Source organism: Lagopus muta, chromosome 21 (assembly GCF_023343835.1).
Source record: "Lagopus muta isolate bLagMut1 chromosome 21, bLagMut1 primary, whole genome shotgun sequence".
Lineage (NCBI taxonomy): Eukaryota > Metazoa > Chordata > Aves > Galliformes > Phasianidae > Lagopus > Lagopus muta.
The window spans coordinates 1,453,581-1,477,319 of NC_064453.1; the positions used below are offsets into that span (position 1 = coordinate 1,453,581).

Here is a 23,739-nt window from a genome sequence, read left to right on the forward strand (position 1 = left end):
GTCTAAAAATGTTCTGCTTCTAAAAGTAGACTTTTTTTGACATAGAGAAGCCCACTGAAATCACAAACAGACAGAGTAAAGGCAAATAAGACACACAACAACAGAGAGGGAGAGTCTCATCTAAGAAAAAAAGGAGAAATTCCACAATACATAAATAGACTACAGAAGAGATGGACAAAGAAAAGTGTCTCCAGGAAACAGTGCAAGCTAGAAGAAATTTCAGTTAAACACACGTTGAAGCAAAAGAAATCTAAGACTCTGCTTTTGTGATGCCACACTAATGAAAAGGTTGAAAATGCTAAAAAGCTTAATTTTTGCATTAGAATATTTGGATTAATAAAGGATGGGTAAAAACCAGACCTGTAGCTACAGAGCACAAGCTTTCTTTCCAAGTCCTTGCATTTTAATTAGGTTGTGAACCACATCAACATTTTAACACCAGAAAATCTCCAGAGACTGCAATGATGATGAGAAGCAACAAGGGGTGTGTAACATATTGAGAACATGAAAAGGGGACAAAGCAATCAAGAAACAAATTAGTGCAGTAGTTTGGAAGCTAGCAGATAAGGACAGGGAAGAGACAAGTGTGATACATAAGGGTCGTTTAGCTGTTTGAAAACTTACCAAGAAAATCTACTGACCTCAAAATAGCTGCCAAAGTTTAAATAGGCATGTCACCCTACTACAAATTATAACTATCACCAGCCAGTTACTCATGAAGAAGCTAATAAGAGCAAATAATTATGAAAGATTAGATAAAGTAAGGATTAAAAGAGTGGTAATGCCTCACAATATTGCCAAATAAGAATTGAGGTGAAAATTCTTAAGATTGTAAACAATCTCTTTTACAAAGAATCACAATCAGTATCAATGACTTGGAAGCTGAAGTTTTAGTCATTGAAGTTATTAGTCATGATGGTAGACTTAGTTTGTCTTAGCCTATTTGACAGCAGACACTAAGTGTTAGACTTCAGTTACTAACAGGATATTGAAGTATTTGCTATCCTTGCAACAGCAGCACAGGCATCACCTGAATGCAGGGCACAACTGGAATACAAAAACTGCACACGACACAGAGAGACAGAATAGAATCTCTCTATTCTCCATCATTTTGACTAAGAGTAGACAGAAAAGAAGAAAAAAGATGAGTAGCGCTGGTAAGGCCAGTCATCACCTCTGCTGGAGCCATAGAGCAAATAGATGCCTGCTTTCATTAAAGGATGTAGGTGAAGGACACAGCCACTAAGAAGGTAAGATCAATTCCCACTGGCCTTGTGACCAAGGGTGAGCTTATCCAGGACTTGCTACAAGTCTGGTGAGTTTGAAAGACCTATTCAAGAATGAGCAATAGACCTGAACACGGGAACTCCAAAGTTCATAAAAGTAAATCTGTTTGAATCTTTGCTAATGCATGCATCCAGCAAGTGTCTGCAAGCTTTCTGAGAGAATCACATCCCTACTCACAGTCATAAAGGCACGACTTAGATACAATTCCCTGCAACACAAAAACACAGTCAGAAAAAAATCTTAGCATTGAATTAGTCAGCTTATCATTACTCTTCCCTGAAGAGCATTAAGTGGTCTTTAATAACCTTCATGTTAGCCTTTTACTTGTGACAGGCACTATGATCATTAAAGCCTGTTCTCTGTCTTACTCAGACCAACACCAACTGCCTCTCTTGCTCCACAGAGCTACATTCAGACATTCATAATGCAGGCAACAGGGAGTTTCAGGCAGGACTCCCATCTCTGTCAGTCTGAAGCGAACCTGCCCAGAGACTCTACTGTCAGATATCAAATTAAAAAAAGCAGGAACTGAGCTTAACATCTCATTTCATGAGGTATTTAATATCTCATTTCATCCTCATGAAAGCCACACTCTCCAGAAACAGCTCCTTTTATAAACTGAAAACGAAGCTTTCCTAGTAGTTATCTTGTTTCATCCCACTAAATTAGAGCAATTTAAAAAGCTATTTTCCTTTGTAAGAATTATTTCAGTTCTTTCTGCATGAACACCATACACACACACACACAAAAAAAAAAAAACGACCAAGAAAAAAAAAAAACACCTTAGAATTCCCATCCGGTTCAATGCTGCCTCCTGCTGTCAGGATATTGATATATCACTTTGTTGAAAGGGTTCAGCCTCACAATAAGCGATTAAAAACTGGTTTTGAGATTCTCAAGGCCCTATAAGATACTCAGAATCCTGAATCTCATTGAAATTTATTCAGTGGAAGTAATTAAATCCAGTTTATTTCCCCGCGGTGCATTTCTAGCTGGCCCAGGCAAAGTTAGAGCTTTATTTTTAGCTTGAGAGTTATTCACATGAATTAGCTGTACTTCTCCTGCACATGAAGTAAGCACACTATTACCAAGAAATGAACAGTGGAGAATAAGCCCAACCATAATTACGAAGACCAAATCTCCCCTGCACTTTAATTGCTATTATGGAAGAATTCCTGAGAAAATGATGGCTAGAAACTTAATTAAATTTAAAATGCAAAATCATCAGGCAGACCAGGCCTTCATAGAATAAACTTTACAGGAAGAAAGCACTCATGGTTCAAGGGTGTAACCTCTTCTTTACCAATGTGCACTTACTATAGTGGACACAACCACATTCATTCATAAGAACGTGTGTACACTGCATTGAGATAAACTCCTTTGGCTCCCTCAAAAATGTGCTGCAAGAATCTTTTTTTATAATGTATCCTAAGATTTGTGTTTTGGTGTGCACTCAAAGATCTTAGACTACTATGACAATCACACAGGTGAAGTTAGAGTAAATAGGTTCATACAGACCCTCACTCACTGGACTTCTCTAGTGTGACACAAAATCCTGCCAGTTCATTGACATACACAGATCATATTGCACTGCACTGACAGCACTTACCTTACCACAGATGTCATTAATAGCCACATGAACAAAGATGGATGCCTCTTCTATACCTTCTAGGTATACATGTCGGTAACCTGAAACGCAGGATAAACCAAGATGACAAGGAAGGGAAATAGATGATAGCAAAAGCATCTAGAGACATTCCTTTTGTAAACAGCAAAAAAGTCCTGAACAACTGATTTGGTAATTCCCCATTTCTTTCTTACCTGGCATCATACTGCTGAAAGCTATTGTTCTTTGTCCAATAAAATCCCGCCCAATTGGATCATGGTCCCACACAAGGAACCGAATCAAGGCGATCTCAGGCATGTGCAGCGTGAACACCAATGTTTCTTCCCACATTGGGTTAAATCCTGGGAAATAAAGAATCAGCTTTTATTTTGTTCACGAGATGCATGAAGAAAGAAGACCGTCTATAAAAGGAGCACCTGCACTGCAATGACATGCTAGTTTTCCTAGCAGTTTAATCACTGTTCTTTAAAAATCCAGCACTCCTACTCACTTCAGGAGACACAATGGTATAAGAACTTGCAAGAAACATCGATCTTACTTGAAGTTAACAGTGCTCTGAGTAGGTGTTTGGACAAACTAACCTTTTTTGACTCTTCCTTTGAACACTGCCATGTCCAAATACCTTTCTCACACGTACAGTGAGAAGTCAGACAAAAGGCTAGTTTCACCTAGTTTCACACCAAGATCTTCAACAACATCATACCAACTCACTTGAATAATTCAAGATCCAAGTCCGATTAACATCAATAACTATATCAGTTTTTCAGGTTTTTTCTCTATAATTGGCAACCAGTTTCACCTGTTTGTCTCTTGATAAAAAATCCTTGCCTGAAAGAGGATGTTTCAGCCACAAGAAAGCCTAAAAACTCCCGCAATCTTACCATTATCATCAACTACTCTAGTTTGTTCTTTGAAGCAATCAACAGGTAGGCCTATAACTTCTACTTCAACAAATGGATCTATGATCTGAAAAACATAAGATAACAAATCCTGAAAAGAAAAGGTGATAAAGGCAAAATTCAAGCACATGACTGAACATTATACCATGGGCATTGTCTTTAAACAGAGTTGTCTGTGGCATTATATAACAAAAATGGCATTACAAAACAAAATAAATAACTTTAAAAGTCACTCAAAAAAGAGAAGGCAAAAAGAAGAACAGAAAGAAAACATAATAACACAGTGCTAAATGGAGGACTGGGAGCAGATTTATCTAAGCAGAGGGGAGGACTTTGAAGTAAATCTCCCTTGCTTGGCAAGCTCAGCAGTTTGGTGGGGCTTTTTTTGTTTGTTTGTTTTTTTGTTTTTTTTGAGTGACAGTTTGTATGTGAGGGCATTTCTAGTACTGTTGTGAGTAGAATCCCACAGTCATGAGCTTATTGGCCTGTTTTTGCTTGTCCTGGTGGCACTGTTTTGACAACTGAAGAAAAAAGATTCCAACTATTGCTGTGATGCTTTGAAGACTTGAAAACCACCCAAAAATCTAGGATGATAATGATCTGCCTAATTTATTCATGTTCTATGTCTCCCAACAGATAACTGCAGGAAATTAAATCCTCATCCTAAGCTCAGCTAATTTGGAAATAAACCTTCACCAACATATAAGAACAATCACTAATAGTTTAATACCTCTCCTCTATCTCCCAACATGGAATCCCGTGGTTTTGGGAGCTGTTGACCACTGATAATTCTTAGAACCAGCTGTTTCTTCAACTGACCAGGCAGTGGATCTTCAGAATTTGGATTAAAGATGCCTGAATGAATGAAAAATCATAGAACATAAGAAAAAAAAAAAGAGTAGTAGTAAGGATCTACACTCACTGTTCTCATATGGAAAGTCTCCCACTCATTCTAATAATTTTTCTTACCTTGACACATGCAGTCTGGTTTGAGGACATAGCCACAATTCCCATTGGCACTAAATTTGGCCCGGTTCAGTTGCAGCATTCTCCCCTCTGACTGGTAGTTTAAAGCCACTGTTCACCAAAAAAAAGCAAAAAAAAAACAACCAACCAAAAATTTTTAACATTATTATTAACACATTATGTTATCAACATTATTGTTTGTAGAACCAGGTTAAAGGAAGAACATCTAAGTATATTTTCACTTTTGATTTCTTGGGTGCAAAAACTCAAAAATGTATTTTCTGAAAGAGTTCTATGATATAGAACACATCAGCTTCAGGGAGTGAAGCTCTGCAAATGAATCTCGGAAGTTGTCTTGAAGTTGAGAAAGATATTACTTTATCCCCATTTAGCAGACAGTTGCCTTCACAGAAGGCATATGATTCCAGTATGCTATCTAGGAAGCAGCAGAGAAAAATAACAGGAAGGACTCAAATGTCAGTAATGTTGAATAAGCAAAGAATTCAAGTACTTTAAGAAATGATTCTTAAAGCTCCCATTGAAACATTGCTTCCAAAATAAAACAAAAATAAACTCTTTTTCTGCTCACCGAGTTGGCAGCCCGCATTCCAGAATGGCTGGGGATTGTAGTTGCTGGAGTCTACGCGGTAGGAAGATGGGTAGATGCGGGATAACTGATGTTGGTTGAAACGTAGATACTGTGCTGGCTTTTGCTGCAGTATCTGGTGAGCCTTTGTTTCACTGAAAGATGAAACCTGCCAGCTAGAAGAGACTGTAAAGGGAGGAAGTGATGAGAGGCCTAATCTCCTTATTTATTTATTATCTAAATAAGACATTCAAACAAAGATAGCATTAATTACTTATAACAATCTATCAGAATTTGAATACATTCTACTTTGAGGGAACAATTCTTTTCTTACATTATAGAAGACTAGTTGTGCTTACTGGAGGAATTAAAGCTAGGATAAGGAAACTGAATGGCCTGAATCCTCATTAAGAAGTTACAAAAGTTCTCTAAGATTTTTTTCAATTTGCTGAAAGAAAGTATTATTTCTGGCAAGCAATTCTCTGACATTTTTAACTAAATTTTGATTCCTGTGAAAATCAGACACAGAAAATGTAGAAAGATTACTGAAATATTCTAGGAATATAACGGGGATGGTTCACCAGGTCTGAAGTAAAATCTAAGCTTTGGAGATACTTGTCTTGGTTTGAAAAGCTCTTCAAACCACTCTTCCCCAGAAAATAACTAAGCCCTCTGTTATATCCAGTGATGTAAATGGTGTGTAGCAACATTTGTAAGTGCTACCAAAAAGTACACGTGTCACTGCTACATGGAGTAGCTTTACCTCCTTTACAGTAGCTGCCACACGACTCTATACCCATTTTGTAGCTTCGGTATAGCAAGTGGTCAGCCACTTTGAAACAGCACAGCTTTACATGCAGCTCTTCTGTTAAACTTTTCTGAAGTTACAGTAGAAACAAACACATAAACAACTTTTAAATAGAAAAGACCTAAGAACATAAATCTTTCAATTTATTTGCACAGCAATTACTTCCAGCAGACTTCTACATCAACCTACTTTCAGCTTCAACATCATGGATGCCAACAGACTTTGTATATTTCACCAGGTCTGAGAGTGCCCTGGACAACTTCATTGTTTTCTTCTGCCGGTTTATCCTGGAATAATAAAACATTTAAATTTCCCATGAAATAAGAGATAAACTTTCCTTTGCATATTTAAAAATAAATCGGAGTAGAGAAATAAGGTTTTCTTCACCAAGGAGATATTCAATTTTTATAGCAGAGACTCACTGACAAAGCAGTGGAAGCAACTGCATTGATGTATAAACAGAACAAGTTCTGTTCTTACATGTTAGTGGCAACCATAAATATTCACATACAAAAACCTGATGGAGAGGACTCTAAATTACTTTGACCAAAGGGTAGGATATTGTTCACACATACATTTTCTTCTCAAGTCAAGTACCAGCAGAAACACTTTTAAATCCCAAAGAAATAGTGAAACTGTAATGCTCTGATCTTCCTCACTTGCTTCAGGTTATCACTAACAGAGTATCTACTAATCTCCTGAAGAAAGGTCCAAAGTGTCCTAGAGAACTGCTTGATCTGATTTCCTGCTTTTACAGGCTGAATCTCACAGAGCCATTGCACAGAGGACCTTTGATTTCAGGATTTTTGGAAAGGTAGTTTCAAAAGAAAATTAAAAAACATCACATGAACCTTTATGCAATTTTATGTGGCAAAAAACCAAAGAAACAAACAACAAAAAGCACCGGCAAGCAGATTTACTTTGCAAATCAACTGTAATGGGTTTGCTGGGCTGCCAGTCAAACAGTCTACATGTCAGCTGGATGAGATGGTAAGAGCTCAGATGCATATTGGATCCACTGTACATTGCTAATTAGTCCAAATAGCACCAAGAGATCATTCTGATGTTGTGGCTGACACTGGATCTACCCTCATGTGAAATTCCTCTCACACAACTGAGGATTTCTGTCAACAGAGCTCAGGCATGGCTATTTAGCAGGTACATTCAGGCAGGAATCTTTTTCAGAAACAAAACTGCCAAATCACTTGTTACAAACCTGGTGTAATGTACAGAGCCTCTGGCTACATTTCCTTGAGAATCAGCATCATCTTCACCTTCTTCCAGACTGGTTGATTTTTTCAATTTGCTTCCTTTTTTCTGTGCCACAACAAAATAAAACTGTTATATAGAATGGACTCCAATATTCAAGAGATTCACTTTTTTCTATGAAGGATGTGGACCAATCAAGAAAAAAACTAAACTCATGTTAGACCTTCAGTCCTTTTAGACTTCAGTGTAAACTGAAACTAGATGTTATGCACAATTATAACCAGCTATCTGTCCTGTTTAGTCAGCAAACAGAGCAACAGCAAGCCAGATAGTACAAATATGATAATCCTCTCCTACTGTTGCCTAAAAGAAAGAATCTATCAAAGAATGCAACATTCACAGTAGAACTTTCTAGGGTGGCTTACCTTGCGTTTAGAAAAGCTGCCCATCAATGTCCGGCTGTGCCTTTTATTGGTACTGAAGTCTTCCCCAGATTCCACATCATCCTCAAGTTTATTCTAAAATAATCAAACAGAAAAAATAGTGCAGCAGACCTGAGTAGAGTACTACAGACAGCATGCATAAACACAATCAAAAATAGTTTGGGATGCAATTCACCCTAAAATGTCAACAAAACATGACCAGACCAAAGCAGGGTTTTCTTGTATGTTTGATGTTTTTTTTAATACAAGCTGAGCACAAGGTCTTTTATCCTAGCAATAACTGTCATCACTTTCATCCACAGGAACTTTCAGAGCAGATACAGATCACAAAAATACCAAATTCCATGCATCAGGTAATATTTTTATCCACATAAGCTCTGAGTGCACCCTAGCAATGTATATTCACTGGTGACAAACTGCTTTCTAACTTACTATATGAAAAGCATAGCTCAACAGGACTTATTTCTGCCATGAAACGTGGCCTAAGTTACATGGCTTTACATGCCTAGTCCATGATAAGAAAGAATCAAATTTCTTGCAGTCCCTAAGAAAGTGTATCATTCACTGGTGCCTCTAATCTTTAATATGACCTCATAGTTTCACTGTTTCCCACTCTAATATGACACAGACAACTCTGGCTAGTGCTTACTCAGAAGGATTCCTACAGTCTTGGCCTTACAGCAGATTTTACAGAAGTACTGTCTGATACATCACCTAAATCATTCATTTTAAAAGTATGTACAAAACTCACGAAAAAGAAAGTTTTGGGAAGCTGAATTTTAGCTTTCATCTGGTTTTAATGCCCAGTTAGTTCACCTGCAGATTGGCAGACCTCCAATGTTTTTCATTTGCATGCAGCAGCATTCCTTAGCTTATTATAAATTCCAAAATTACAACATTCACGTTCCTGAAGTGTTGGCTATTTACATTTTCATAAAGAACCATTAGTATAAGATTAAAATACAAAAGTAGGTGTACAGAAAAGAGAGAGCAGAGGGAAAAAAGCTCAGCTTTCATATGCACTTTTTTATATAATGGGAAACAATTTTTTTCTGTTGAAAAGTCATTTCGTGTGTACATTTCATGCTCCAATTGCTGAGTGAGAAAAAAAGCTTCACAAATCTGACAGTGATGTTCACCTGGCATCATCATTAACTGAATGAACTCAGCTATGAAATCTGAAGTCTATAATATATTATTTATTCAGTAAGGTAATAAACCATAACAAACTGAAATGCTAAACACCTCTTCCTCCAAAACCATTGGACAAAATCTTTGGATGTTGGACAAAGAGGTATTTAGCATTTCAATTTCTATTTTGAAGGACTGCCATATTTCATTATTCATATGCAACAACAGGCATCTCTTTGCACCAAGCGTAAATAATGAAAACAGCCAAAATTAAAATATCATTATCATCAAAATAAGAGGCTTCCACTAAATGGACAAAAATGACAAAAAAATCATCTGCATATTTTAGATTTTATATAAGAAATATGAAGTATTAACAAAATACAGATAATAACAAATATCAAGTACTACAGAAGGAAAAGCATTTTCTATTTTGCCATATGAATATTTGGGGGCAAAAATATTATTTCATAATGATGGGAAACTTAAATAACTCTAATAAATTTAACTAAATTCCTACCAGTGTAACAAGACCTATGATTTCGGCCAAAACCAGCAAACAAAATTTTCTCAATCCACATTCATCTTTTCTTTTAAGGGCACACAATTTTCTTTTAAGGGCAGAGTTGAGCATGTTTCAGTTTCATTAGTACTATGACAGCTGCAGATCTCACTGGTAAACTAAGTCACCTTTATTCAGAGTGTCAAAATAGATTTAAAAGTCCCACCTTCGGCACTCTTTTGAGGAACAAGCAGTCACGAAACAGCAGTACTAAGCAGCTATAGAGAGACAAAAGTGCAGCTAAATCTAGGGGGTGAGTGAAGTACAGTATGTGTTCACCTTCTTACTGTCTGATTTCTGACCAGTCTTTCCAGATGATGGCAGAGTGGCAACTGTAAAATTGTTTGGATCTTCACAGTCACGGATTTTGGATTCTTTTATCAGTGAGTCAAGTTTTTTCTTTGCTATGTTCTCCACTCTTTTCCTATTTGTAGATGCCTACAAACAAAACATAATCATTAAACAAGATACAGGCAAAACAATCTTAGCAATTCCAGCTGGGATTAGCAGAAAATGGAATGTTATTTGCAAGATCAAACCTTTGATCTAAAAATTATCTGGGAAACCTACAAAATAAGGATCTTAAGTAGCACTGTGACCTTGATTTCAGTAGTTTTGTAAAATCAACTGTTTTGGGGTTTTTTGGGTATTGAAAACACTCTGACATGTCTGGGAATACAGACAAAAGAACTGGAAAACAGGAAAACACGGAAGTAGTTTTTTCTTCCTTTCTTTTGTTTATGATGGAAAGAACACCGTCATGCAATAAAGACCAGTGAGATATCACTAGTTAAATATTAAAAGGAATAAAATCACAAATTTGAAAGATTACAGCCAGAACTGGTGCTGCCTAATATGCACTTCTGCTAAAACTGTCCGCACAAAGGATTAAAACCTTAAAAACCTGTGACGAATGCCCAAAATTGCACAACATGCACATTTGAGAGAACTCATACAAGGCTTCCTCTGTCTGGAATGGGAAAATGTAAAATAGATTTACATTTAAACGATCACTTAACTTACATCTCCATTCATTATTTTACAGTCATCATCAATCTCATCAGCACTGTCCTCATCAGAAACTTCACCCTCCTCTGCATCATCACTAATGTTGGCTGGAAGTTTCTTCCCCTAGAAGATAAGATGATTACACAGGCAGGTTAGCACACAGCTCTTGCTATGACATATTTTAAACAAAACAAAATTAAACAAAAAAATCATTACTGATGGGAAATTAAAAAAAAATAAAAAATCCCATAGAGGTGAAAATCTTAGCATGCAAGCAAACACTAAAATGCTCTTGACTTGTTTGTGTTTATTGAAGGTCAAAGAAAAGAAGATATTCATGAAGAACAAATCTTATTTACTTCTCTGATCAGGGTGAACTAATAGAAAACAGATTCTCTTTTTTCTAAACCTTCTCATTATGCAATTCAACTGTAGCAGCCAGATTTTCTCCATCTCGGTGCTTCACTATTTCATTAACATGAGCTAAAAAACTGTGAGCTGACTGGATAATAGGTGAAATGATAATATTATTCTAAACAGGAGAGAAGTAGAAAAACTGCCAGAAAGAAGGAATGAGGAAGATGACGTGTGGTTATAATTTAAACTCAATGAACAGGAGCAGATTGCAATTTCCCATTCAAATTGAGCCAAAACTGTTAAAGACAAAATCCTGTCTGTATTCTCACATATTCAGCTCAGGGTCCAGAAAAACATCACTATTTCAGTCTCTCAAGAATAGCTGCTTTCTAAGAGTTGTGCATCAGGAGCCTGCCTTCTTGCACAGCCAGCCAGATGCACGGGCACTATATGAAAGGTAAAACTTATTCTTTAGCTACACATATTTCAGAAATTGTTACTTGTGTTGGCTTACCTAGATAAGGCTGGTAAACAGCCCCAAACGGCCTTTGTCACTGCATTAAACCTTTATTACAGATTGTTTATCGTGATGTCATTGAAATTAGCACACAAGTGATAACCAGGCAGAGATTGTAGCCATCACAAAAAAGGAGAGATGGAACAAACCAACCACGTTTTTACCTTGACCAGTATCTTCCCTTTAAGACTTGCTGGTGAAGGGAGCCTGGTAGAGTCATCATTGTGCACAGAAGACAGATCCAGTTTGTCACCCAGAATTTCTGTAAGATATTGGGCCATCTTCTTCTGCTGAATTACACTGCAATGGTTCTCAATTGACAAGATAACAGGGTACCTGGCAAGACATAAAGAAGTATCCCCAACTGCAAATTTAGCTTTTATGGCATTACAAAGATAAAGGTTATTACTGTCTGAGCCATTCCTGTGAGGAGAACAACCACCAATGAAATCTACAGGGTAGATATCCTGATTGATATCCCAGTACTCTCTCCAAACTGAATAGTCTATTTTAGATCACCAAAGAATAATTGAACTTCTTCAATCTGATTTGATGCATTTCCTTCCAGAGCACACTTTTCACCTTCCTATACTACCCAGTCCTGACCTCCACTTCCTACTAGAGAGATTCAAGAAAGCCAATCATGGAAAAAACCTAAACATGCAATGCTTTCAACTCCCCATGTCTCATGCCTTATGTCTCAAAAGTTAGCAGATTGTACACATACTCATTCTTGATAAAGGCGTATTTGTTGATAGTTTCAATCACATCTTTGAAGAGAATTTTGGAAGTCAAAGTGTATCCATGGTGGACAATTGGTTCACCATCCGGCCCATCCCAGCAGTCAACTGCAGAAGAGAAACAATGATACCCATCATTTTACTGCGTGTAGACAGTTGTACGCATTGTTTGAGAAAGCCCCAAGCAAAAAAACATCTCTTTAAGAAGTGCTGAGGAATATTATGAAGGTAGAAGAGCTGACATAGCACAGCATTATTTTCATTATACTACTGCTGGACCTTAAAGGGAATGCAAGAGAATCCTAGCCAAGCTTCTCACATCACAACCAGAGCCAAACTCTAAGCAACTCCGGTCTTCCTGGGATTCTGCCTAAGCTCACACTTGTTTACAGTCATGTTTCTATGAAATGCTTTGCTCCTCTGCACACGCTCTGGCATGTCCACAATCTGACCTGAGCAAACTATAATATTAGCCTTCTGAAAAAATGTGAAAGCACTTTGATGGTCACGATATTACGGATGATTACAGAAGAGGCAGTCTCAGAAAAGCATTACAAACATCAGAAGAAATTTCAAAAAAGCTTCTGGGTCTTTACAGGACTATCAGTATCTTGCATTATAAAACCACATTTTCCTCGTCAGAAATATCAGCTTTCTCCTCTGTTTTTAGTGAGAATTCTGCCCTGTTTGCCTGTCTGGTTGACATACATTTGGCCAGAAAGTATGCTCCCCAGAACATCCTAGCAAATGTTAGCATTCTTTCCAAGAGATCATTTTCACCAATTTTTTCCTTAGTACCAATGACACTTCCTCCATTGTTCACCTCACTCCTATATTCAAGAAAATTTATCCACTGTATAGCAACATAATTTAATGTTTTTCATAACAGGAAGACATCATTTCATAAGACTCCTTAGTCCAAGCAATTACTAGATCTTCTGCTATAGTCCTAAGTCTTTCTTTACAGAGAAGCAAAAGTATGGAGCTTATTGATGATTCCTTTATGTTCTTTACCTTCAACACAGCGACAGCCAGACTGTAGCACCCATGCATACATGTCCACCCTAGACTGGGACATCAGCTGATCTCCCATGAGGTAGGTATTATGTGAAGAGGTAATGAAATAGTGACTCAAAGGGTAACTCATGTCCTGATTCACTTGGTAGTGTTCTGGGTTGAAAATGTCCCCTGAGGGACTCCGCATGTAATTGGTGAAACCTACGAACAAACAATACTATAAGTAAGACAGTTTTGTTCTTTTTGTTGCTGTGGTCTTCCTGAAACCAGCTAAGAACACATCCCTGCATGCACCAACACAGTCAAGAACATATCAAGTGAAATGAAGTAAATAATGCCACTGTATCCCACCCAGCACAAGACAGTTGTTTGCTCTGACTTTCCTGGAAAACATGCCTATATTTAACCAAAACTTGACATTGTAGGTTTATAATTCAAAAGATTTTGATGGAATAGTAAGTGGCATAGTGCATAGAAGACTCTAAAATCTTCCAAAGAATACTAACTTCACCTCAGTAAGTAACAGATACCTCCCCTCCCACAAAAAGCAACAACCCAATGCCAAACCTACTTAAAAGCATTCTCTACATTATCTAATACAATTCTATGACTTTATAAGCGTGCAAACAAATGTGATTTCTCATAAGCATTTAAACACTGTTCACCCTCTCCCACAACAGCTATGCCAGTCAACTTACCATCAATCCCCAGAGCTCCTGCCTTCTTGTTTTCCAGGCATGGTTCAAACTTGTCGATAATTTCCAGGCAGTGTTCTCTGGTCACATCTGTCATCTGTAAAAGTAACATAAGTGAAGTGTTAACTAACAATCCACAGCTTCTCCTGGCTTTTCTACTCTGTATGCTGTTTAACAATTGGTCAGATCATCCAGAGTGGCACTAAGGATTTCCAGTTACACAGTGAGATGCTCACTCCTGTCAATCAACATCAGGTCAGATAAGAATTAAAATGCTTTGCGAGAAGTTTCTGCCCTATTGGCAGCTGCCTGATCCCATCCAATAAAGACAGAGCTCTAGTTTGTAGGTCAAATGTGGTTAGTGTTGGTACGTACACAGAGCATCCAAATTGAAAAAGCTTTGTCATAAATCAATGGGACACCTCCTCTTCTGTAGAATTAAAGGATTAATTTGCAGTCCGATTTTTTCATTATCAGAAGTGTTTTGACTTTAAAAGAAAATAAGAAAATGTTTCCTCTTTATGCAGTGGACTGGAAGCAAGAGAAACAGTACAATCTAATATTCCTGCTATTTACTGATAATCTATCCATTAAACATTATCCATTCTACTATTTAATATACTTTTCCTTATACTTCCCCTTTCCAACAAACGTTATACATGCCACTTGGAAATACAGCCCTAGACACTAAATGGGCTGCCACTAAAGTGCCTAAGTTGATTGTGGTTTTGGCAATGTGGAATATTTTCTCAGAGGGAAATAAAACCACCAGCATGTCTGCAACCAAATCAATGCCTTTTGGGGGGGGGAGAGTGGGGGTAAATTTAAAACCTAGTAAATAAAATCAAAATAAGAGGAAGGAATACAAATAAACAAATAAAAACCAAGACTTTATTTGCCCATATACTGTAGGTTTGCTGGCTAAGAAGGAAAAGCTCTGAAACAACAGAAGGTTTTTCTGGTACAGCTTCAAACACACAGAATGAACGCTTGTTTTCCCTGCACACATTGTGTAAGAAAGGGCAGAACCAGACAAGGGAGTGAAACCCCAGAGGCATGTGTTGTCCATGTCAGTGATTAGCTGAGCTGATCTGTGTCCTTTGGATAGTGTTCATTTTCCTCTCACCATCTGGAGGATCAATCGACCAATGAAATGGAAACACACCCTAATTATCTAAAATGATAACTGCCAGAGAAGTGGCTTTATCATTCATTCATTTCTTAGACAGCTTTTGAAACTCTGATGCTTTATGACTCACAGGCATACAGTTTCAAAAGAGATCAGGAGAGGAGAAAAAAGCAAAGACAAGTCAATGCATTTGTTCCTGCACTTGCTGTACCTTACCATCCAATTATTTTTTTTCCTCATTTCAGAAACTGCCAGAAGTCTCTAGATGAACACAGGATCGTTCAGAGAGCTCAGGAAGTCATTTAGACAAAAAATCCTGCTCAGGGCAGGATCAACTATAAGGTTATATGAGTTAACTCAGGCCTTTATTCCAGTCTCTATACCTCCGTGGTTCAGAGCATGTAAAACCTCTCTGGGAACCTCTTCCATTGGATGAACATCCTCATCGTAAAGATGAGTAAAGAACTCCCGTGTTCCCTTGTTAAGTACAATAAGACATTGTAACTTAGCACAGAGTTTAGTGGTAGTTGCTGAGTTGCATAAACAACTATAAGCATAATGTATGGGTTCACTTCAATTCTTGAAAAGCTTATAAAGCTATACACTAGTGTTTCTGAAGAACTGTAGAATATCTTAAATTCATAAGTAAAATTAGATAGCATCACTATTTACTGGCCAACGTCAAGCCAATATTAATATACAGGGAATATCACACTACCTGGTTCGTCAGACAAGAAAACAGCCTGCTTTGGATCGGCGCAGTGGGAGGAGTCTGAGACCACTCTCAGCAATGCAATATTGAAGTATTAAAAGGCAACCTAATATGCACTACTACATATCCTCAAACACTTCCCCAGACATGAATAATCCTCTCAGTAGCTCTTTAGAAACATAATCTACTTTGCAAACTGGGAAAGTGTGACAAAGTAGTGTAAAGTCTCATCATGAACTCTGCACTGAAACAAAAGCAGAGCCAGAAGCAGCATCTTTGCATTCAGATACTGAGCATGGGAAAAAAAACATCAATGGCTTTCTCCCAAAGAACACAAGGGAAGATAAAAAAGAAAAGAAATAAAAAAAAGAAACCATAGACACTACAGTTAGGGGCACAATGAAAGACCATACTCAAAGAAGAGGTTGTGAGGGTAAAAAGATTCAAGAAATAGTCTTGCCAGCATACCAGATGAAAATCAAGAAGCATCTGTCTATTTTTAACATCCACACTCTCCAGAGTGAAGCTGCTAAAACAAAAGCAGCTGCTCACTTTTCACACGCATGACTGCCATTCTGACCCTTTAAAAAAGACAATGCATCCCCAGCGGCAAATGGAACAGCACAAGAACAGAATTCTTTTCCTGGTTTAGATCTACCTTTTGTTCATTCTCCAGAAAGCGTCTCAGGTCATCTGCATCCAGGAAGTCCTTGTGGTTGCTGTAGGTGAGCATTAGCAAGTACAAATCACGTCGTGTTGACATCATCTTGTAGAAGGTGCAGAACTCATCAAAGCCTAGCGTGCCCTGGTTATCATCTGTATCAGCCTCCTGCATTACACAGCAATAAGGCAATGAAATAGCAAACTGTCTTGTAAGAGCCTGAACAAATTTTAAATAAACAAACGCCTGAATGAGAATAACGTGTCACTGAAATTAAACACGTGCTGATGCTGCCTGACAAGGCTGCTCACTGTAGGGCCTGCTAGAGCAGATTGGTCAATTAGACTAATATTTGTCATGTTAATGCTTTCCCCTTTGAACCTTTTATATGTATGGATTAGTGCAAGAGCTAAGACAACTTCTGAAGGTCCTTATTGCACAAGAACAGAGGAGGATACTGGATTTCAGATCAACAGATGTACCAAAAAAGCAACTTCACAACGTGCTACAATGTGGTATCAACACTAGACAGTACCTGGTGTAATTATTCTTTCTGTAAAAAACAACTTATTTATTACTTATTTCTTATTTCTGGAGCATTCTTCAATTTACCAAATACACAGTGCAGTATCTCTCAATGGAGAGAAAACAAATCAGTTGCTGAATCATTGATCTTTTAGACAAATTTCATTTTCATTTCTTACCTTGAACATTTGCTTGACTTTTTGTCGGGGTAGGTTGACATTCAGTTTGTGCATTAGTTGGAGCACTTCATTAATACTCAGACAGCCATCACCATTTTTATCTGCTTCATCAAATGTCTGCTTCAACCACATTGAACAGGAGTTAAGGAACATCATGGAATATCAAGGGATGTTACTGAACAGAATATATATACAAATGCTTAGGGAAAACTGTACATATGGGGCGAGGAATAAAGGAAAGCTCAAGATAATATACAACATAACTGCTTGTCTTATTTCATAAAGAAGTTCCTAGATTTGTTACGCTCAGTATTCAACACTGGCTATTTAACCCAAACTCTGAATTGAATTCTGAGCAAATAGAAATGATGCATCATGTTTTGTCTTGTACAATCAAATGAAAGGGACAGCTTTACACAGGGAGTAACAGATGAAGGAATATACCTTTATGTTCAGTCCATTCTTGCCCAATCACCTTTTTCATTCCACTCTCTTGCCCAGTCCAATTTTCTTCAAGGACTTCTCTCTCAGTCTCTGGAAACAGGGAATGGAATGGGAATCACTTTGAAACTTTGAGCCTAGTGCTTGCTTTTAGTAAAACAAATACTTAAAGGAATGATTGTGCTGTTAAGTGCTCCAACCACAGGAAAATGCTCTCTCAACCAGTTTAGGAAGGATATTGGTCTCTGGTTCTTTGGCGTTTTGAGAGGCTGTCTTCATCACTGATCCCTGCCATCAGGTATTTTAGCCCTGTGATCCAAGTACGTGCTTCATCTCCACTGGAAGACACCAGGTCAAGGGATTCCATATGATCTCCATAGTAGATGCTGAAGCAGCAGTTAGGATCAAAACTGCCATCAGCATAGCGCTGAAAGATCTCCGATTGCTTCCCCTCACAAACTTCTTGAATAGAGTCGATGGAAACTAGAAAAACAAGAGCATGCAGCTCATTAGTAACTGTGTGGGAAAATAATCATGCAGGCTGGCAAACAGTAAGATCGCCCTAAAAAGGAATCCCTTTTTGTCTTGATTTAAGTTCTCTCTTTTAATTACACTGATGAATCACACTGCTGCTTGTCTAAGAACGTAATAAATGATCTTCCAATTGGATCAAAAAGAAAAAGCAGCTGTAACAAAATTAACCTAAACTGCAGAAATTACTGGAGTATGGGAACACAGAGACGTGAAACAATCTGCATATTAACAGAACAGGATAATACTTCTAGCTTCCACTCCCTTGTATGTTGCCTTAAGATTCTTAAGGGAGACTACCCTACTCTTCCAAGAGCGTGACTTGATTTGAGGATTGCATACTGAAATAAAAAAGCTGAATTATGGTTTTACAAATCTTACTCATTATCAACAAACATAGAATTAGGGAAAAGTAACACCAAGACAGTGAAATGGATACAGCCAGCAGACTGTTGCAAAGGCTTCATCCTGACACGGAGAGTAGTCCTAGAAAAACTGGTGGTCTGGGACACCTTCAAATCTATTACATTGTGAATACAATCCCTGTTCTAATTCATGCAAAGGGCAGAGAACGTCACGCGTGGCCTAGCCCAGACAGGTTGTGTTTATCTTCTACTCACATTCCTTCCTCTTCAGATAAAAGGACAAAGCAGATGAAAAGTCAATTCCATGCAATTTTATGAAATCAAAATTTCTACCTCTTTGAAAGAGAGGTGAAACAATGAAAATGTCTGCAGTTGGCCAGAAAAAAAAGATTCATCTTTTCAATAAATTCCAATTTTTCTGCTTTTTAGTTTGATGTAGAGATGTGCAGATGCTAAATACTCACAGCCTGTGCACCTTATAATTACATGAACAATTTATTTCCCTTGTAATGTTCCTGTTCCCAAGCTGATAGAAGATAAATTCTAATAATAATAGTAAGGGGGGAAAAAAGGACAAATTTTAGTTTTGCTTTGTTGTAATTGTTCTCTGGAGATTACAACAAACAGACATCTGTTTGCTGTGATATGGCTACCGTGCAGCTGGACAGTATGTTATACACAGACAAACTGCTAAAGTTTAAAAGGGAAAAGTTATTAAGGACAAAAACATAAACTGGATAATTAGTTAAGTTCCACTGTGCTGAAGGCAAGTGATTGTAAGTTGCTAGGAAGCTCCTCTGAAGGAAACAAGTCCCCTTCCCAGTTTGCTTCAAGGCAAATACCTTGAACACTGAAGCCTAGGCTCAGCCTGATTCTTTATGATTTTGCCCTGGTTTCTCTTCCTATACTTCAGCTTATCTGAAGTACACATCTCCAAAACCAGTGCTGTGATCTAGTCAGAGACCACTGCACATTAAGGGGCCAGAGCTACACAAAACAGTTACACTGAGGTTGTGCTGTGCTCAGCAGCAAGTACAGCTTGTCCTCCTGGCCTTTTATACTGCATGTGTGCCTTGGCTGTAGGGTAACTTACCTGGCTTACTGTAACTGCTGTCTGCAGGGAGCTCTAACTCAGTACCAGCACTTACATCACCTGTGCATCCCTGATTTTCTCTATAGCTACAGCAACAAGTATCCATGGGAACATCCTTTATGTCTGACTGTAGAAATGATCAATAGAATTGTTCTCTCCCGCACAAAACTGTAAGAGCTCAGAAGAGCAAAATGGAGTAACCTTTCCTAGCATGGCATCTACATAGCATGTTGAAACTGACTGATGCTCACCTACAGCACACATATACATATGTTTCTGACAGTTTAAAAAGAAAAAAAACCAAAACACTAACATTTCACTGTGAAGTACTTTTCAGCCACACAGTAAGCAATCACTCAGGCTACAGGAATGAAAAGGTAAAAGGTAATAATCCTGTAGAGAAATCCTCTGGAGAAAGGAATGAAACCTCAATAATGCAAGGCCCCCGGTTCACACAGGTTTTCCCTGCAACTGACTTCCAACACAGTTAACTACTGTTATCTGCATACTTAACAACAGCAATTTAATCTTCATAAACCGTTAATCATTATAAAATAACTTAATGCCCTTTAAAATCCACATACAGAATTTTGTGAATGAATCAAATCCTTCATGCCGGTTTGGGTTTATTCACAAGGGGGCAAGATTCTACCTGGAAGGAATCAGAATAAGTGGTTCTGTGGTTGACACTCACTTTTGGCTCTCTCATTCTTTCGGGAGGGTCTCCAGCGAATGCATGACTTGTGCTCATCCAGGTAATAGAAGCGGACCAACCCTTTGGAACCACCACGGAGTTTGATCATTTGGGTACCAGCCTGCATGGAGCTCATACATCTTTCCACTGAAGAGAGAAACAAAGTAATATCAGTATGTCAGACTTTGTTTCCTTTAAAAGTCACCTTCACAGGAAGAAAACATACAAACAACATACAGTTGTAACAATAAATAACAAAAACATAGAATATAAATCACTACAGGAAAAACAAGCCCTGTTTCATGCTTTTTGTTACAAAGATGCTCTAATCTCTGTTCATCATTTATGGTTCAATAGCACTACTATCTTTTTGGACTTCTAGCGGTTGGTATGTGTTTGTGGAGGAGTGGGAGTATTTTAGCATGTGAGGATGAAAGGAAGTTGGAGGAATTGAGTCATTTGAGTATTTTTATACGTGGAGGAGCTTTGTCTGAAGATCAATGACTGAAGTCCAGAATGGTTCTGGGTGACATCACACGGCTCTGGCTTAAGCCCATCTGTTTATAGACATCCTACAGGCAGCATCACACCACTGCCAAGGTCTGCACCGTTACCTGATGTGGGCAGGATGCATCCTGGTCATATGCTTCAGAACAACTGCTTTTCCAAACACTGAATGGAAAGGCAAATAGATTTCAGAGTCCTGTCTTCAGGGCCTTGGAACATGCAACATGTTTCTGGGCCTACAGAAACCCTTCAGTACAGGTACACTGTAAGAGCACTGTTCCCTTAAAATCTCACTGAACCAAAGCAGCATCCCCAAGTGCCAACAGAAGACTCCCACACCCACCAAAGGTTCAGCACTGCAAATCCATAGAGAGAGAATGACTGTTTCACTTAATAATAACTCTCCAGAAATGACACTACAGCTACAGCTGGCTCTTTGATAGATAAACCCAATCTCCATCTTCTCCTGTCAGGATTATCAGTTCCAGTTCAGACAAGAGACATCAGATCTTAAAGTCAACATATAAATAATACGTAATGCATACATATATCTCTACATATCCAGTACAAGGGATCTTTCTCAAATTACTGTGGAAGCTTAAGAATTTTGTCACTGCATGCCTGAATAAATAAAATAGCCTTACTAGAGTCCAGTGGCCTATTCTGGAATAAGACAACAGGACTGTTCTAAATATTTATTTTGAAGACTGAAAACCAAACAAATATTGCACAAAAAATTCAGAATTTTGGCAACCAAGAGCAGAGAGCAAACCTACCATTCTGCAGGCATGGAGGACATTTTGAAAGTTCACACATGACGAAGTAGCATTACATTTGCACTTTGAGGGGAATGAGAAAAGATTAATAATGAAAATATAACTGAAAAGTTCTTGAAGTCTAAAAAGCATCCTGGCAACAGATCAAAGTAACTGCAAAATAACACAGGACTAGGGCTGTGTCTCACCACACCACTGCTAGACAAAGTTGTCACTAAACAAGATTTAAAAATAAAAGCTCAGATGACCCTGCCTTCAGCAACGGAGCGGCAGGCATGCAGTCCATATCTTACCAAAACGGCCAATTTTCCACCGTGGAGAAGCTACGATGCTGCCACCAACCCAGAAAAATTCTTCAGCCAGGCGGGCAACTGAAAACTTATTCTGAAGCAAAGGGCTTCCTGTGGCATCCATGGCTGAGACAAAGGGCAGCTTCCAATCAAAACACAAACACTGCAGGCCTTAGCAGAGATTAAGATTCTGTAGTTGCAAACTTTTGATGTAAGTTATAGAAATATTATTAGGAAAAACACTTCAAGGTAATTGATGATCTCCAAAGTCCAGCGGTATTCTTTGGGCTGTTACAGAAAGAGCAGTTTAACAGTAAATTCAGGCTTCATCCTGTGCTAATTTAAACTACTGAAACAGCAGCAAAATCCTTCTCATTCTGTACGATGTTTCTATGTGTCCGGTTTGGAGGACAGATATGTTTCAGTTCAACATTCTAAAACTGACAAATGAAAGAAACTGAGGCAAAATGGCATGAAGGCGATTCCATTTATGGACAGAAGGATCTTCTGACAACGTTCTTTTCCGGTGCTACATTCCCAGCTGCAGAGCACCCAAGACAATACACCAGATCACAGCTGTTGGCTTTCTCCATGCTGCTTTCTTCTGACAGCGAGAGTTACGTAGCAGGACCTCTTCTGCACATTTGATGGCACGCAGATTTGCAAGCGCTCCTGCTGATGGCTTTACTTGCTCTTCAACAACAAACAGCAATACCCGTTGCAGTAAATAAGAGCAATGTCAGTAGCACAATCCATCCCCCCAAGTCACCCTTGCCTTTCACTGTGAGTCTGGCAAGGTGTTAAGCTCTTCAGTCTCCTTCCATTTCAGGGAAAAAAAAAAAGAAAGGAATGACCCCTTTTTCTTCTCACACAGCTCTTCAAAATATCGTAGAAATCTTCATCTTTTCTTAGAAGGTTCTCCTCAATATTTTAGTGGGAATATTTCTCTTCAGGCAGGAAAAACTAGATACGCTGAAAACACAGCAACATGTTTGCTTGAAATCCTAAATCCCCCGTATGCACTAATCCTAAAGCTGTGGTTCTGCCCTATCCAGTCAAGGGATTTAGGTGACACGTTACAGCCGTAGAAAAATAAGGAGGTTAAAAAAAAGTACTTTTTTTTTTTTTTCCTTAGTTAGCAGCATGTTTTCATCTCACAATCTGTGTGGCAGTGTCTTTGCAAAATGAGACAACCCCACAGAAGATGCTTTCCTATGAAACAAGTCAGCCAGCTACACTGTACAGAACAAACGCCGTTCACAGAAACATGGAACAGAGCGCATGGAAAGTGGCAGAGATAAAAGCAGGTAAGTATTAATTTTTAAAAAGCACTAAGTTACTATCTCATTCCCTTTGAAGTGCATCCAATAAACCCCAAATACAGAAATCTGTCATTTATGTTATCACAACCTCTTAATCTACACTAAGTACAATATACAATTGCTCTTACCATCTGTGATCTGCACAAGAAACACAACATGCTTCTAGCTTGATGAACTAAGCACAAGTGTCCATTTAAAACGTACTCATTAAGTACTTCCCACTCCTCCTTTCACAGTTTGCAAAAGCTTTATAGCAGATAATTCTAGAGATGACTGATTCTCAAGCACAAGTTGTTTATTTCACTGACTGTGTACAGCTATCTTATAGAGGACTGGCCTCAGATTTATTCAGAAATGAAAACCAAAGTGAATCTGGGCTGTGGGTAAAGGACAGCAACACGCCTGTATATACCCTTACTGCTTTCTTCTACTTGCTCAAATGCTTCAGCAACAGCTTTCCATTCTCCTCACATGTCTTTCAAGAATAAATTAGTGAGATACCTCCAAGCCAATCACTCCTACAAAAAGCTAAGACACGTACATCTACACAACTGAAAAGCGTGAAGCTACAGGCAAGAACTCCCGAAATACTGTTCTAAAGATCCTAATTCCCTTTTCATGAGAAGCCAGCCCCAGCATGGCTGGATCAGAGAAATGTAAGC

The 23,739-nt window shown here is 38.3% G+C and overlaps 1 protein-coding gene across 2 annotated transcripts in view; it reads right to left on the bottom strand.

Annotated features, from left to right (window-relative positions):
* Nucleotides 1-23,739, bottom strand: part of PLCH2 (phospholipase C eta 2) — a 77,425-nt gene that overhangs the window by 10,136 nt on the left and 43,550 nt on the right. Inside the window, exons 3-21 of one of the 2 annotated variants that reach the window (XM_048967766.1) lie at nucleotides 20,183-20,329; nucleotides 17,739-17,982; nucleotides 17,059-17,188; nucleotides 16,352-16,522; nucleotides 13,856-13,949; nucleotides 13,155-13,358; nucleotides 12,128-12,248; nucleotides 11,565-11,736; nucleotides 10,542-10,649; nucleotides 9,798-9,956; nucleotides 7,808-7,900; nucleotides 7,390-7,490; nucleotides 6,363-6,460; nucleotides 5,369-5,551; nucleotides 4,783-4,890; nucleotides 4,544-4,668; nucleotides 3,796-3,880; nucleotides 3,109-3,255; nucleotides 2,897-2,976 (exon numbers count right to left, since the gene is read on the bottom strand). In XM_048967766.1, the coding sequence (XP_048823723.1) occupies nucleotides 2,897-2,976; nucleotides 3,109-3,255; nucleotides 3,796-3,880; nucleotides 4,544-4,668; nucleotides 4,783-4,890; nucleotides 5,369-5,551; nucleotides 6,363-6,460; nucleotides 7,390-7,490; nucleotides 7,808-7,900; nucleotides 9,798-9,956; nucleotides 10,542-10,649; nucleotides 11,565-11,736; nucleotides 12,128-12,248; nucleotides 13,155-13,358; nucleotides 13,856-13,949; nucleotides 16,352-16,522; nucleotides 17,059-17,188; nucleotides 17,739-17,982; nucleotides 20,183-20,329 (2,570 nt within the window). Of the gene's footprint in view, nucleotides 1-2,896; nucleotides 2,977-3,108; nucleotides 3,256-3,795; nucleotides 3,881-4,543; nucleotides 4,669-4,782; nucleotides 4,891-5,368; nucleotides 5,552-6,362; nucleotides 6,461-7,389; nucleotides 7,491-7,807; nucleotides 7,901-9,797; nucleotides 9,957-10,541; nucleotides 10,650-11,564; nucleotides 11,737-12,127; nucleotides 12,249-13,154; nucleotides 13,359-13,855; nucleotides 13,950-16,351; nucleotides 16,523-17,058; nucleotides 17,189-17,502; nucleotides 17,684-17,738; nucleotides 17,983-20,182; nucleotides 20,330-23,739 lie in introns of those variants that run through there. The other variant, XM_048967767.1, reaches the window with a different exon arrangement.